The sequence below is a fragment of the Molothrus ater genome, chromosome 4, assembly GCF_012460135.2.
Source record: "Molothrus ater isolate BHLD 08-10-18 breed brown headed cowbird chromosome 4, BPBGC_Mater_1.1, whole genome shotgun sequence".
NCBI lineage: Eukaryota > Metazoa > Chordata > Aves > Passeriformes > Icteridae > Molothrus > Molothrus ater.
The window spans coordinates 26,992,905-27,009,481 of NC_050481.2; the positions used below are offsets into that span (position 1 = coordinate 26,992,905).

General features: G+C 43.4%; 1 protein-coding gene across 1 annotated transcript in view; it reads right to left on the bottom strand.

The window, feature by feature from the left end:
- Nucleotides 1-15,801, bottom strand: part of ARHGEF38 (Rho guanine nucleotide exchange factor 38) — a 36,322-nt gene extending 20,521 nt beyond the window's left edge. The window contains exons 1-3 of the mRNA XM_036382307.2: nucleotides 15,615-15,801; nucleotides 4,785-4,987; nucleotides 2,202-2,325 (exon numbers count right to left, since the gene is read on the bottom strand). Coding sequence (XP_036238200.1) covers nucleotides 2,202-2,325; nucleotides 4,785-4,987; nucleotides 15,615-15,801 — 514 coding nt within the window. The remainder of the gene's footprint in view (nucleotides 1-2,201; nucleotides 2,326-4,784; nucleotides 4,988-15,614) is intronic.
- Nucleotides 15,802-16,577: the final 776 nt, after the last annotated feature.

Consider the following 16,577-nt stretch of genomic DNA (forward strand, 5'->3'; position numbering starts at 1 on the left):
TGTTGCTCTCAGTGGTGCTTCCACTACAGGCAGCAGTAGGAGAGGGAGGAAGGAGTCTAATAGCTAAAGCTAAGTCTTCAAATTCCTCCATATACAGAGGAATATGAAGAATATGTATCCAGAACAGAGAGGAGAAAAAAAATCACGGAAGAACTACAAAAGGTATTTAACCTATTTTAGCTCAGATTAGGAGATGGATTTTGAAACCAATCACTCATTAGTCCTCATCTCCCATGCCTTGGCTGTGTGGTGGAGCAGTCACAGTGATACAAACTGGATCCCTTTGAGGATGATAATTACCAGAAGACACACTCCAAGGGCACATCTTATGCAGTCCAGCCATAAGGGGCATCTCAATCCATAGGCACAGGCTACAGCCAAGCTGAAGTAAGACCTTGTAAAATGTATAGTGTGGATACCATCTCCTTAGCAGAAACTCTCACTCTGCAAGTCTCCTCCTATTGGACATTATCACTTGTCAATGTGGACATAGGATAAAATGTGGAGAACACAGACTAAAATAAGACTGACTATGAACAACCACATTGTTTTGCTTTCAAAGCAGTGAATTATCAGTTCTTTTGAACCTCACCATGACTGGGTTCCAAAGTAAGATACTTCAATACAAGATTTTTAAATAAATTAAACATGACAGAATATGATGAGTGTGCTTTTTCTATAGACTGGTTTCAAAAACTTTTACACTGAAGATCCTGAAAACAAAATTATTACTTTGATGTACTTTCAGAGGACAATAAACCTACTAACTGCTTGTAGTGATGCAATTATTCTCCCTATTTTTGTCTCAGCCTTCAGAAGAATGTCTCACACCTTACTTGACAACCTTTTTCCTGTCATAAGTTAGCCAACTCTGTGATCAATGATCCCATGCATTTTCATGGTTCTTTGTCTCATTTGGAGAAATACACCCTAATAGATGGATGAAATTGTTTGTCTTTACTTCTGAATGTGGCAGGGAACTAATAGAATGATTCTCTTGGCTGTGAGAAAGGCACTTCCTGCTAGAATAGAACATTGCTTATTAAGAGTATGACTCATCATGATGCACTTTTACTGAAATACTGCCAAACAACAGAGACGCATCAAACTACGTTAAGCTGTTGCCTTGGCAAACCAGATTGAGACGTCCTAGAATTAATACTTTTCCCAAGCCTCTTATGCTTTAATATCCTGTTTCTTAGTAAAGTGGCAACTGATATTTTTACCCAATTATTTGAGAGAAGAGGGATGCTTTTAATAAGGTGTTACCTGTGGTATGTGGTCAGGCTAGGAAAGAAAGAACCTCTCTTGACCTCTGAATCACAGCTGGGAATTTTTTAAACTGAACTGTTTAATTTTTTTAACTAAACTGTCTGACTTGCACAGAAGCAAGTTCAGAATTCTCACCTGATCCCTTAAGGTAGCTCACCCTAAGGTGACTCTGAACTGACAAAGCAGTCATGGGAGAGCTGATGTGTGCTGGTAATTTCCTAAATCTCTCCAGCTGTGCCAGAATGTCACATGAATCACAGCCTTAATGTTCATGACCTGACCTGCAGAACTTGTGACTGTTGTGACATATCCAGGGCCAACCTGTTTGCTGAAAATACCTGTGATTCCTACAGATATTCCCACACAGAATCCCACACACCTCAGATTCATTACATCTTTCTCTGCTGTCCATGTCCCTGTCAAGCACATTTAACCACCTCCTACAGGAACTGTATCACCAGTAGATACATGTTTAGAGTGTCGGGAGGGGTTGAGGTTTGACATGCTTGTTATTCCAAATATTTCTAATGCTTTTTGTGAATGGCACAACTCAGAGTATGCAAAATAGGAGTTTGAGTCAGCACAAGTGAATTTAGGTAGGCAATATCAAACTAGATGAAACAGATCCTAGCAGTAATTTGTATAACTCATTGCAACAGGTTTTACTCATCCTAAACCCATTTTCTCCTTCCTTCTTTCTCCTCAGCACCCAGATGTATGGGAAAAAAAAGAGCATCATAATCATACAAGTACAGTACAGCAAGTGGACAGGTTTCACATGTCATTTTTCCTGTGTCATTTTGGACAGCCTCTAGCACACCAGCCTCTGAGAGGGGTACTAGCTAAGTCTGATGAGAGCAGAGGACAGGAGAGTGTTATGTTTATTCTTTCACGTAGCTTTGTAGAACTCAAGAGGACAGTAAACATACCGATTATTTGCATGGGTGGTTCCACATCTGTTGTGGCTTCTTCCAACAATGACAGCAGTTTGGCTGATAGCTGATGGACCAATTCAACATTGCTAAACAAGCCATCCACGTCAAAGCGAGCAATCTAATGGAATACAAATATTAAGCAGCTACTGACAAAGGATAAAGAAGGACATTGTGTATTACACAGCTTCTCTTGCTATGCCCTGAGTGTTCAACACTCCAGGAAGCACCACTTCTGCAAAACCTCATATAAACATCCTCCTTGTGACTTCAAGAACACATACACAATTTTCACATTAGTATAATATGGTTGACGCAGTTGACAAAGTGTATGTTATCAAGTGTTTTTAACTGTATTTTGAACTATCACTAATCTGAAACTGTTTACCTAGGAAGGAAATAAATATTATCATCTGAATAAAGAAAAGATCCTTAGCTGGCTTTGAAATGTTTGTTTACTTTCCCACTGGGGAAAACAATAGTTGGCAGTAGGTTTGATTCCCTGATTGCCACTCACTATCAGAGGCCACTACGTAAACTGAGAGCTTGGCACTTTTGTGCCAACTACCAGGTACAAAGACTCCAAGATAGCTGTTGCCATTTTAAATTAGTTGTTCTATAAATCCAAAGTCAAGATCATATAACTTCCACTAAAAGAAACACATTTCTAATTTGGAATATTAATACAACCTAAAGAACTTCTTACAGAGCCTGGGCACACAACATGGATTTCAGTGAATTGTATCCATTTCTACCAACAGAGAATTTGGTTCTGTGTCCCTCCTCATCTTACAGGAAGTAAAAGATTTCCAGGACATGTACTTTTCATTTCACAGCAGGGCAATAGTTACTATTTGGGGGTCGTTGGAGATAACCAGTGGTAATGTGCTCATACTGAGAACAAAGACAAGACCAGTTTCATCACCCATATCAATACTCTCTGAGCCTACCTCTCCTGGAAGAGAGCTGCTGATTTACATAGCAGCTTACCAGATGCCAGGAGGATCAAATTGCATGCTATTGTAACAAAATCAGAAATACACTTCCAGTACTGATGCAGTTAATTTCTTTATAAGCATTATAGGGACTAAAACATGTTTTATCCATTTGGAAATATGAAACAGATTCATTGCCTAGACCAATTTTCTAAATACATTATAAACTTCCAATATGGTAGTTTATTGGAGAGCTAGCATTAAAAACATATAACATTCCTGAAAGCCTTTCAAAAATGAAGAGGTTATTAGTTTAAGACGGGTATAATCTCTAAATTACTTTTCCTGTATACATCCAGCACAGGACTTCTGACCTCCTTCCCAGCATGTCTACATAGTATTTGGAACTACATCATGCATGGACACTTCCACACATTAACGCAGTGACAAAGGACAGAATCAAAATAATGTTTTTCATTGGGTGAAAAAGAGTGACAGAATATGGCACATTTGTCAAAAATCTCAGCAAGTTCAACCAGGGAATACTCTTGCTCCGTGCTGGTCAGGCTGGGGAGGAAGTCAAGTAGAGACTACTTTTAAGTGGATGAATGAGTGAGGGAGGAAGAAGAAGTCAAGAACTCCTTAAAGTTATGTCAGCAGATGCCAGCTCTTCTGAGAATGGGTTGGAGCAAATTCTGACACATTTTTAGAAAAGCAAAAATGTCCTGCAGAAGTTTCAGCAGCACAGGTTAAGAGGCACTGCCAATGTCACCTGAAGACACTTTGGCCTCTGCACCTGTATTTTGTCACCACAAAGCCTACACAAAGATTACGTGGGTTAACGTCTGTTTAAAATTATTTTTATTCTATTTCTGCAGCAGATATCATTTGTGCAGCCTCTGTTGGATGCTAGGTTTCAGGCCTCACACACACAAATCTTTGTCTGGACAATCTCCTCTATTTCCAGCACCATTCATCTACAAATTGAAATACTGTTGAGGAAAAGGTGCTCTTTGAAGTCTCAACTGAAAAAGAAAATAGGTATCATTGGCCTAATAAAGTCTTTTCCATGAAAGGTAGTTTATGAGCCTTTTTTCTTAAATGTACCTCTTTTGTGTGAAATACAAATATCCCAAGTCCTCACTGGCCTGTCAAGCATGGTATTTATCCACTACAACTGTCTGAAAGGATGAATAAAGTTGTCTTAACAATTGAATTTAACCTTGCTGCAGAGGTTCATGCCATTCCAGTCTCTATTGTGGGAAAAACCTTCATTTTGAGGTACCAGTAAGCATCTGCTGTGGCACGTAACAAGGCTTATAACTACAGAGGAGAAGGGAGAGCTGGAAGCTGCTGCTGCAGCCCATAGGCAGGGATATAATATCCAAGCTAACCTCTGGACAAGCACCTCGATGCAGGCTTTATGCAAGTTCAGCACAAGGGTTCAGGAGCATATCTGACCTTCCACGCTCCTCACTGTCAGAGCCCTGACACATCACATCCTGGAGCACTGGCTCCAGACCCGCTCCCAGCACCAAGTCACTCTCCTGCTGACACTTGTGCTTGCATGGATGTTGTCTACAAGCAGAACATGGCTGAGCTGAGACCTTGGCATCATCCCCTCATCCTCCACCCCAGCACTCACCTGCATGTTTCTCAGGGGCTGAATCACTTCCTTGATGCAGAGATCCAGGTCACTGATATAGTCTTTCTCAGTCTGCAGGAGTTCTGCGATGACTTTCACCCTCCTGGCCATCATGCGTTGCCTGACTACTTCTTCTTCTTCCTCTTTGTCCTCCTGCAGCGGGGTGGCAGGGGTTGAGGACACCGCCTGTGGAGCCATTTTTTCTGGTAAAAAAAGGAAAAGATTTGTGAGGAGTGTCATAATTCCACATGCTCATCCAGCTTGCCCTGCATGACCGTGGGTGGTGGACAAACAGCCATGGCAAGCAGGAAAAGAAGCATAAGAAATGGTGAACCCAAATCAGACTGAGTGTCATCCCATCTCCTTCTTCTAAAAGTGGACAGGGGTATGCCCAAGCAACTCGTCCATTTGGCATTAAGGGGATAATCCATCACCGGCTCCTCTGGTTTAGATGTTTGGTATCAGGCAGAAATTTTCTATGGAGCACAGGAGAGTCTAATTCTTGTCACACTGAAATTCCAGGATAGCTGATGCCCTTCTACTCCTCTGAAAACAGTAGTGGTCTGACATCTATTATGATTTGGGGGATGAAAAAAAATGTGCTCCTGTGAAAGAAAAAGGATGTTTACCATAAAAAAGCTTCACAATAATAACCTTTGTTCTGTACAATGTAACATTGAGTCTATTCATGGGAAATTGAGGACTGCAAGTACCGAATGACAAACTTTCAAGTGAAGACAATGTTACTAACAATGATGATGAATCCTCCAGCTCTGTTTAAAAATATTTTTTTGAAAGAGCCAAAGGAATTCAAGAAGAATATGATCAATAACAACCATTTCTACGAACAAGAGAGTTCATTGGGATTAGGACATCCTTCACTGCTTTTCAGTACTTAACACCTAGGATATCTGATTTGTTTCAAATACAGGAAAATGCAAGGGACTCTTATACGGATGGGCAATTTATGTACAAGACCTGCACACAACCTACTTATCTGTAATGATGGTCTTTCCACCTGCTGGTCTGTAAGCCAGTCTGCAGAGATGCATGTCAGCTGTAAAAAGGGCACTGACAATTCATATTTTTCATTAAGAAACACACACACAAAACCTAAAAACAAAAGCAAAAAAGACTCAAGTGGAAGATTTCAGAGGCTATTCTGGTGTTTTTCTGCTAGCCACAAGATGGTGCAGAGTACCAAGAAAGATGGACATATCATTAGCGTGCTCAAGTCTGCATCAGTCAGGCTGAGCTTTGACAGCCCCGGCTTTTATTGCTCAGCAGCAAAGGATGGGAATCTCTGCTGACAATCAGACCGCTACACCTTCAAGTCAGCTTCTTGTACAGACTGTACTGAAGGAGGTAATAAAAAGCAGCATCAGGTGCTTTGCTCACTGATGATATTGCAGTTATTTGAATTGATTGTTAAGGGTAAGGTCATGGGCACTCCAGTGTGCATCAAACAGCACAACTGGCCCATACAACACCAGCCAAGGGGGTAGAGGATAGCCCATAGCTGGACTTGTGGGAGCCAAGCAGCATTCAGGACAGAGGGCTTTGAGCCATCTTACAACAAGAGGTGTAAAATACAATAAATCAAATATATCGTCTTCGCCCATGCCTTCTACAATTATGCTGACCAGTGATACTCAGAAAGGAAAGGTTTTTATTAATGACTCTCCCACCAGGTTTTCAAGTGAGACTGATGTGACTACAGATAGTTTTAAATAGCTGCTTTTGGGACAGCATGTCGGTCTCTACACCACTAGTTTTAAACAGTGAGGACCAAGAACCTAAACAAATCTGGAAGGGGGAATGGAAGGCAAAGGAGTAGGGGAGCTGTTTTCTCAAACTTTTTTTGTATTTAGATACACTTTTCAGCTTGGAGTTTTTAGCCTTGAAGTTTGTGTATAACACAGGCATGCACATTTTGTCCTCGAGTTTGTACAGAGACAATGAAACAGAAACATGAAGAGAATGTCTCTCCTCTGCAAGGCCTTGGCTATCAAAAGAATTTTAGGCTTAACCTTGCACTGATGAGTTCGTGCTGCTGCAGAGCTCATCCACCAAAGGTGCTGTGTGCTGAATATCACAGACTCTGCTCTTTAGTGAGGAGGAGAGCAAAACTGGTACCAGTATCACTCCACAACTCCCTCAGAGAAATTTACTGCTAGGGTTGCAGAACAGGACCACTTTGCCTGCTGCTGGCGTGCTAAAGCAGCAGGTACTTTTTATTCTAAAAACTTACAGTATGCAACCACATTTATAAATTCACAAGGAACCATATGAGCAATCCATTTCTATTTCACTTTTGCACCAAAAGCAGGACTTTTCTTGAGATTGGGTGTGAAACTGTTTGCATGCATGTAACTGTGTGAAGAGTTTGGGGCAACTCCTGAGAAAGCACAGAGAGGAACATCTCAGAAGTGTAGTTTTGTCTCAGACACAGATGTTATGATATCAGATGGAATTTTAAGGTAAACACAAGATGCTGTATAAAAAAACTTTTTAATCTTTTATACTGGTGGCAGGGGAGGCCACTATATGAGCAAAATAAAGCCACTGTATTTCACTTCAGGCTGGAAGTCACAATCTCTTGAGAGGCTGTTCTTCCAGTTTTGTCATTAGATAACCCTGATCAAATTTGATTCTTGAATTATGTCAGGGCTCATCTATTATCATTATTGCACGATAGATTATAATGCCGGGAAATAAAAATTATTCTCAACAGGAAGAAGTAATCATGGGAAATATCAATTAGATGCTGTTTCCTTATAGAAAACATGTTTTTTAAGAAATGTTTCCTTTAGTTAAGTGTAATATAATTTTCCATTTTCACTCAATATGTTCACTTTTTCATTTCAGGCATATCTGTCTCTATAGAACACAACAGCAAGGTCTTGAAGTGATGATTACAGCCAAAACATATGATTTCATGTTCAGCTGATTGCTTTTGACCAGTTTGAGAACATTAGTAGTTTGCTGAAATCCTTGTGGAGTAAATGCAAGTTTAATGAATGCACAAACAGTGAGAGCATATCTGGAATATAATCAAACTCATTTCTACCTGATAATGTGTACCAGCCCTGGAATAGTTGAAGAGAGGATTAGCAGGAAAAGACATCACTGAGTATTAACTGCTACAGTAAGAATTTGACTCATTTGTCCTCAGAGATACCAGGTATAGAAAAATGAAAAAATAGTCTGTTGAATAGATTGTTAAACCATTGTGTCTTAAGCCCAGTTTACAAAAAACTAACTGGTACTTTTACTAGACATAAGAATAAAAAGTAGAAGGCAAAGTTTGTAATTAATGCTTTTGTGATGTCAGCTGTCTGCAGGAGTTGCCTTTCTGGAGGACATTCCTTTGGAGATGACTTAGGTTTTTCAACTGTGTATTGAAGTACACGGCTCTAGTTGCATGAAACAAGAGGTTCACTATGTGATGACAAGGACAAAGAAGCCAAATATCTTACAAAAACAATTTCTTGCAAGCTTGAAGTCTAAAGATGTCCCTCAGATGAAGACATGCCACAATGTGGTGAGAGCATGAAGGAACAGAGCTTGCAATGTGCAAATGCAGCAGCTCTCTTCTGGGCCCTGGGCAGGTACTGGGGGACTGTTCCAATCTGCTTAAAGGGAGGAGAGGCAGGTTTGCCTCAAGCCACAACTGCAGAAAGGAACCAGGCTCTAAACATACCTGAAAGCGAGATTAAAACACAAATGAGGTTAAATGTTGGGATCCAGAGCAATAACACGACTTTATTTTTCATAAAAGAAGGAAGAAAGAGAGAAAACCAGAGGGAAGAAAGAGTAGGAGACTGCCAGAATAATTACAAGAAGCACAGGAAAGGGGTTACCACCACCATGGGTCCAGCGCTGGCTGATAGGGTGCGATGGGGGAGATCCGCGTGGATGCAGTGGGTCTTTCTCCGATGAAGCCTCTCCCAGAGGAGCCCAGTGACCCAGCGAGGCAGCAGCGCCACAGCAGCAGGACCAGACCGGGATGGAGAGCATGGGCAGCCTCATTGGAGCAGCCAGGACAGCGAAGGACAGCACAGACAGCAAAGGTTCCAGCACTGGCTAGATATTTGCAGCACAGCCCCCAGTGACAGCTTAGGCGTTTGCTTTTTTTAGAGGGTTTTGAAAGAGGCAATGGTCACATCCACTTCACAAAATTCATTGGCTGGCTCCCTGCCGTATCAAAAAGTTTGCTGCTTGCTGCTCTGGTGTAACAAAAGTCTGCTGCTTGCTTAATGTATCAACTAAAAGCTCTATGAATAACTTTCAACAGGATGCTTCATTTTCTAAAATAAAGCAGTTTCTAAAGTTTTTGTTAAAGGTAACTTAATACTTTAATTTTCAAACCCTTATCTTAGAAGAGGTAATGGAGAAACATTCCTTACATTTTACTAGTTGACTACAGGGACCCACAGCAAGCGACTGGAGGCACAGCCATAGCAGGGCTGCAAGATCGTGCATAAATCTCCCTGGTTTTCATGCCTAGAGAGTGAGCAGCTCCAAGAGGTCTGTTCTATCCATCCTTTCTCCCAGGTAAGATGCTCTGATTGCATATTATGTTTGCTCTTGGTGTGGGGACCCAGATTTCTCCCCATCCAGTGGTTCCCATGGGGAACCAAAGGAACTAGCACAGAATACAGGAACAAGTACAGTGATGCTGGTGCATGGAGTGACTTACAGACCTTTTTGTTACCTAGGCAGCATTTGAAAGATGCCAAAGGAAGGTGAGTTCTACACTCACACTGTGCAGATACAAGGATTTTGCCTGGCACAAGGGACTGGTGAAGGCATAAGTTATCAAGGTATAACAAACAAATTACAGAATGACTGTGTTTTCACATGTTAAACATGAGTTTTGTATCACCCTGGATAAATTATTCCTCTGTGAAAGCAAGTCCTCAGATAGCCTTTACCCTCAGATAACCTAGCAATTACACAAGGGAATGTACACCGACTTTTATCAGCTGGATTTGGGAATGAAATGCAGGCAGCCAAGTCCAGAGACTGCTGCCGTGGCAGCTTTCCTCTCCTCCCTCATGCTGTCGCTCTGGCTCTGTTTTCTACACGCCTGCATCCACTGCAGGAGCTGGGAAGGCTGCAGGACGCTGAGACAGTGGGATCCATGGAAGTGAGGGAGCCTGAAACAGGACAAGCAGTGAGGAAAGATGGAGTGTGACTCTATGTGCACAGGAAGTGCATCACGTTAGATAACACACCAGAGTTTTACTCCAGATGCCCCTCCCTTTGTGAGGGACCACATGGGGTGTCCTTACAGTTCCCACCAGAGTTCTTACAGTGCAACAATATGGTGCAAACATGGTGCAAATTAGGCCACTGAAGACCAAGTCAGGCATTGAAATAGAAAAATATTGGGAGAGACTTGAGGAAAACCTTTTTTTTTTTCTTTTACTGAGAGACTCATGCCAGCAGCATTGTTCAGGAGCGGGTTTGCTGTGCACAGGCTGTGAGTAACACATGCAAAAAGCCCCTTTTCTGAACCCAGGAAGAAAACACTGCAGGACCAGGATGACCTTGCACCCGTATTCCTGGGCAACAGGTTTGCTTATAAAATCTGCATCAGAGACTTCTGTGCAATTAGGTCATTCAATCTTTGATCATTTTTCTGTTCCATAAGGTACAGAGAATATTTACATTCAACGTGCAGGTTCTTTCTTCAATTCCTTGACAGCAGACCGCTCTAATTATGTGTGTGCTGACAGGACTACAGAGAGCTCCCATGTGACCGTGGTGGAAGGGAAGAAAGCTTATCATCAGGTGACAGAAGAATGCCCTTATTGTTAGCTCCAATACTTACAAATAAACCTTCCCAGGGTGTCACACACCGGTATAAATACACCACCCTTGTGGCACTGAGCTCATACGTTAATAGAGCAGGAACTGAGGAAGGGCTGTACCTGCACTGCTCCCTCCAGGACACAAGCACCTCAGGATTTGGCATGGATTAGCTGTATGAACTGTGGCCCACAAAGCAAAGTATCCCAATTAATAAAATGTTTGCTAATATGCTCAGAGGAGGATCTATAACTCTCCTTGTGTCCCAGTCTTCCCTTCGGCTGCAGTTCCCAGTTCTGCTGTGGGAGCTCCTAAGAGTCCTCAGCCCCAGCAGGGCTCGGCTGTGCTAAGTGCTGTGCAAACACTGCGGCACAAAATGGATTCTGCTCTGAAAAGATGAGCTCACTTCCCTGACAGACACTGCAATAAGTTCAAGGAATAACTCCAGCTTTATTGCAGCACAAGTTAACAGAATTAGATCCCCTGAGCCTAAATCTGCATGGGAGAAAATAGAAGTATTTGTTAGATCGTGACTTCTCATCCCAGGGCATAGGGGGAAGACTTTTCATCAAGCCATCTCCTGCATGTCAGGAAATAATCTGAAATTTTACTCCTTACTGTACTTTAGCAAGCCAGCCGCTCCACGGATCAATACATTCTGCAGTGAAATAAGATATTATCTGCATTGTAGTCCATAGAAAGCTAACACAAAGCAAATAAGGAACTGGGGAGTGGCACAGGGGATCTTTACACCTGGTGGGAGGTGTAAGAAGCTGACAGCATGGGCAGCCCATGCAGGAAGGGGTGGTGTGCTCTGCAAGCAGAGAGGAGGATGGGATGAAGAAAGGTGCCCTGCCTGAGATGGAGCAAAGGTGGATGAGTTGCCTCTGGCTGGGCTTTTGTACACCAAGGGATAGTAGCTTTTCAAGAATTTGTATAATTTTGCTGGTTTCTGAATCATCTGGTGCAGAATATCTGGTGTTAGTTATTTCTCATAACTACATTAGACAGAGAAAACACACAGCATTCAGGGTTCAGACATGAGCTCTGAGGCAGACTATTGTGGTAGCTGTGTGATTTGAATCACTACCTAATACAGGTATGTCCCTGATGCATTTCAAATTGAAGTGTGTGCAAATCATTTACCAAGGCAGTTGACCCATTCACAGCCAAAGCTGTAAGGGAGTTAATATGTAATAATTTGTAAGACAAGGTGCTTTTTTGAGGCATTAATTGTTTTGCTGAGCAAAAACATGATCACTGAAAACATGATCTCTGATTCCTTCAGGAAACTCACTGCTTTCACCAGCTTATTTTTCACAGCAAGAACAAGTTTGGCATATAATTATTAACAAAAAAACAGCAACCTGCCCAAAACTTAACAGACAGTGAACTATGCTTCGAATGCCTTTTCATGGTGTGCCCTTTTTAGTTAATAGCATCTATCCCCATGACGCACTGTATGCTAATCTGCCCTGATCTTGCAAACATTTGTGTGCCAGTAACTGCACCAAGCAAACCCCTTTTATCGAAATGCACAGGTACTCACAGACTGGAAGCTTTGGGTTAATTCAAAGACTGATCCCAACATTCATACAATACATAAATATTAATATAGTTACTTTTAAAGCTGCTACTGATGAATTTTCACTTTAGAAAAGATAATTCATACCAGCTAACCAGCTATAGATAATACATTTGAAAGTAGAGATGATAAATATCACTTTTTGTTTTGAAACGTCTTCATTCCTCTTGAAAGAACATACTTGCTGAATTTTCTAGTGAATGTAGAGCAGAGCAATGCATAGAAATGTCACAGGAGCTCTGCCTTAGCTCTTATAATGATCCTAGATATTATTTCTGCATCTCCACCACAGATGCTAGTGAATATATCTTCCTCAACCCCACTCTTCCCTCTTCAGAAGAGTAATGTCCAGTTGATGGAAGAAATATCAATGGCCTGATCAAGGTATTCCTGGGATCTTCCAAGTATGTAAGCGGAATCTGAGTTCTAAATGACTGCATAGTTTTATCATGAACCTGGTATTTGATGGCAATCACCTTATTTTCCCCTATCTAAAATGGGGCTGGCAGGCATTTGGTTATCTCACAGGATGAGCTGAAGTACAGGCACAAATGCTTGCCAAGCTCCTTGAGAATATAATAGTTACTTTGCATCTTATTTCCTTTTTAAAAAGAGTAAAGTCAGGAAATGTTTCGTGGCCATTCACACCAGATAAGCTATTGAATAGATGCACCTACAATAGTCATTAACCATGAAAATGCTTTCTTGTGTCTTAACGAATCCTTAATTTTAAAGTGAAAAACACTTGCAGAAGTTTCCACCTTTGGCAATGCTGTTGTAGAATGATAGAACAAACCACCTCGATTACCCTGGAGATCTAGAGTGAGAAAGGCTCCTTCTCACTCTTCATAGAAAACATCGGTCTACTGTATAAAACAAAACTTTAAAGAAATCCAAGCGCAGAAATTGAATTCTTAGGAGTTTTTATGCCTGACTGCTTGCTCTCTTGGGCTTTTTGTTTTGTTTTCTTCACAGGCATTGATTTGAGGGCCTCTATTTCCACCACACCGAGCTGCATTTTGAGCATATACTTCAGAGCTTCTAGGAACGGCTGTGGAGGAACAGCCCGGTTCCTACTCAGGGAAACCTTCGGAGTCTGCAGGGGGCTGGAAGGGACTGGGAGGTGCCCCGCCTGCGCTTCACCCTGCACAAATGGACTGCAATGCTGATGCAGGCGCCGGGGTGTGCAAAGACACCGTGGTCCCGGAGCTCTGCCTAGGCTGCCTGCCACCAGCACAGAGCAGGGTCCTGCAGCCCCTGGAAACCCGCCCCACTCATGGGAGATTTCCTTCTGCAGGGCTTGCTGCTGTTGCATCTCTGTGTTTTACACATCCTTGTCCGTGCTAATACCTACCCCAGGTCTGCAGATTATGTGTTAGAGAACATATTAACAGGAGCCATAGAAGGGAGAGGCAACTAAACACAGAGCTTTTCCCACAATTCCTATTAGAAGCAAGTGCAAGTTACCATTTGTATCGTTTTACAAAGCATTTACCACTCTAGGGTGATCAGAAAGTCCCGACCGGGTGACACACACCAGAAAAGCTGTCACCACCAACAGAGCTGCTGGTTTTCTTAACAAGAATGGAAAACTCAAAAGCTTTGTGCCAACAAAACCACTTCCTTGCTATAAGCTGCTTTGCATCCAAGTGCTACGAGAAAAATGCAGAACACAAAGGTGCCCAACCACAGCACAGCGTCAGTGTTGGCAGGCAGCACATTAGGTCCGGGATCCGTGTTCCTTATCAGGTTCAGGCTCATCTTCCTCAAAAAAAATTGATCCAGGTCAGGCCTGGGCACACAACTGCAATTCTATGGCAACTGCAAATATACTTTATAGGAATTTCTACTGCCTTTGTATTTTCACTCTGAGGACAGGCAACTTCTAATACAATGCAAAGGCTGCAGGTACATTTTTAACCCGACACTGTTTTTCTCAAACAAACACAAGCAAACAGAGTGAGCTGATACCAGCCCGTGCTTTGCAATAGGCGGCCATGGCAGTCCCAGCATGTGGCAGGAGCTGTAAAGCTGGATTTACTGTCTCCTTGGACTGCTGCCAAAACCATAACCTCACGCTCTGCCATGACTTCCTGGGCTTTCCCACCTCCTCGGCTTCAGATTTTAAACAGGAGACATTCATGGCTTGAACGTGGCTGACACAGGACAGAAAGATTTCACACCTTTTTGCTGGATACTTCTCTGATAACCTTGACCTCACCTGGCCAACCCTATTTAGGAGCTAAAATCTGCTGTTTTGATGGGACTGTGCCATGAGCTTGCCACAGCCATCCATGCTTGTGCCCTGAAACACCCCTGCCAGGTTCCTGAATGGTGGGCCTGACCTATCTGAGTATTTTTCACCTTCTCATTGATTAGCTATCATGAGTAGGGAAGAGCACAATTGATGAACCTCTCTGTTTCAGCATATGCAGTCCCCATAGAACACCTATTATTTTCAGGCTTATTATTTTATTTTCTGCTTTTATTGTCTCTCTGAAGCAATGCTACTTCCTAATTAAGTGCATCAAAACCACAATACAGCAATCCAAAGTATTTTTCTATTTTATTTCCTCATAAAGGATTATGGTTGCAAGAATGACTGCCACTAAGCAGTTATAGCACTATTAGTAATACACACTTATAGTATAATAATACTCAAACCCTGTTGTTCAAGACCCTGGAAACCCACAGCAATTCATCAGTTGGTGTTCCAGAGCACTCCCAGAAATTGCTATTCACATTCTTCATGCTTTTCCTCAATTTGTGGCATCACATTTAATTTTTGATTGACAAACCCAGTACTGACATACTTTGCTACAATTTGTGTTCCATATGCAATTTGGTTATTTGCAAAGCAACTCTCTCCATAATCACAGAATGGTATAATTTTCATCAGTATATCCATCTGAACATGTATTTGGACATACTTTAGTTCAGGCTTGTACAATCTATGCAACAGTTTATAGATCACAATATTTTTAATTGAGAAAAAAAGAAGTCCTTGATGCTTCTAATGACTTGGCACATACCCTGCTTAATGCGACAGCCAGACAGCCAAAGACAGATAGGATGGAGCCATCCTATTTTCACATTACTGTTTGTGTTGCAAATGCATTCTGGTGAATGAGAAAGGTTTTGGTTGCATACGAGTTTTGCAGGCACTCATCAAAACCTTCAATTATATTCCGTGTCCCGTCTACAAAACACCATTTAGAAAAATTAGGGGAAACATGTCACAGCCAGGAGGTGGGGGGCAAGGCTGAGAGGGGCCATTGCTCATTGCTCATTCCAGCTGTGGGTGTGGAGGGGGGGCAGTGCCTGCCATTCCCTTCTTTATCTGAAGCCTGCAGCCTGGAGGGCACGGAGACACCAGCCCAGCTCAGAGCATCCCTGGCAGCAGAGCACCGAACAAGCTTCCCCAGTACCTTGCAGTTTCTGGCTGTACTCTGTCCTGTCGGACTGACTCCTCCTCAAGTTGCCGTGGTCCCCGGCGGTGGTGGTGCTCTCCACCACGGGCTCCGTCCTCCTCCTCTGCCCCAGGTACAGCTTGTTCCTTAGCAGAGTCAAATTCCTCAGCCTTCCCCCGGTGCCTTCCTTCCCCGGACAGTCCATGCTCGCCCCGGACAGCCTTGCGTGCTGCTGCTGGTGGTGGAGGGGGGACAATAGCTCGATATTCGGGAAGGTGACCTCCCTGCCCAGGTGAAGGCTGGCTGCTTTGGGCTAGGGTTTGCAGCAGGGCTGGCCAGGTTCCGCAGGGCCCCGGGCTCAGCCCTGCCACCTGTGCCGGAGCAGCTCCACCCCCGGGAAGCTGCCGCCCCGGGCAGCGTTTGCATTCACCTGCCCTGTGTGCAAGCGCGCCTGGCGGGGCCGCTTTCGGAGCCAGCCCCAAACCGCAGCCATTCCCCGGCCCTCTCCCTGCTGCAGGGCACGCTCCTCACCCCGCCACAGGGCCCGGGGTGCCGGCACAGAGGAGCGGGAATTGCCTCCTCCCGGCTCTGGCAGGGAGATGGCTGAGTGTGGCACGGCAGACCCCTTCCCTCTCTGCACTGCCGGGCGGGTGGAAGCGGAGAGCAAGGCCAGTGGGGAGGCCAGCCACCCACTCGACCCTCAGTCCGGCAGCCTGGTCAGGACCCCGGCTCCTTGCATATCAAGTTGCATCTGCCAGTCTCCTGACCCCACTGAGAGGTGTAGCTTTTGGGCTGGAAACTCCGGATCTACAGGTTTGAAAGGCGACCAGACCCCCAGGACAATAAAGGAAAGGGCTGAGAAGGACATGAAAGCCCCTCCGGGAGGTAGGAAGCAGCCTGGAGCTGATGCTTGTCTCAAACCAGGCTCTGCCCTGCTCTACACTATGCATAGACAGGCCAAAGTGAAAGCCTGCCAAGGGC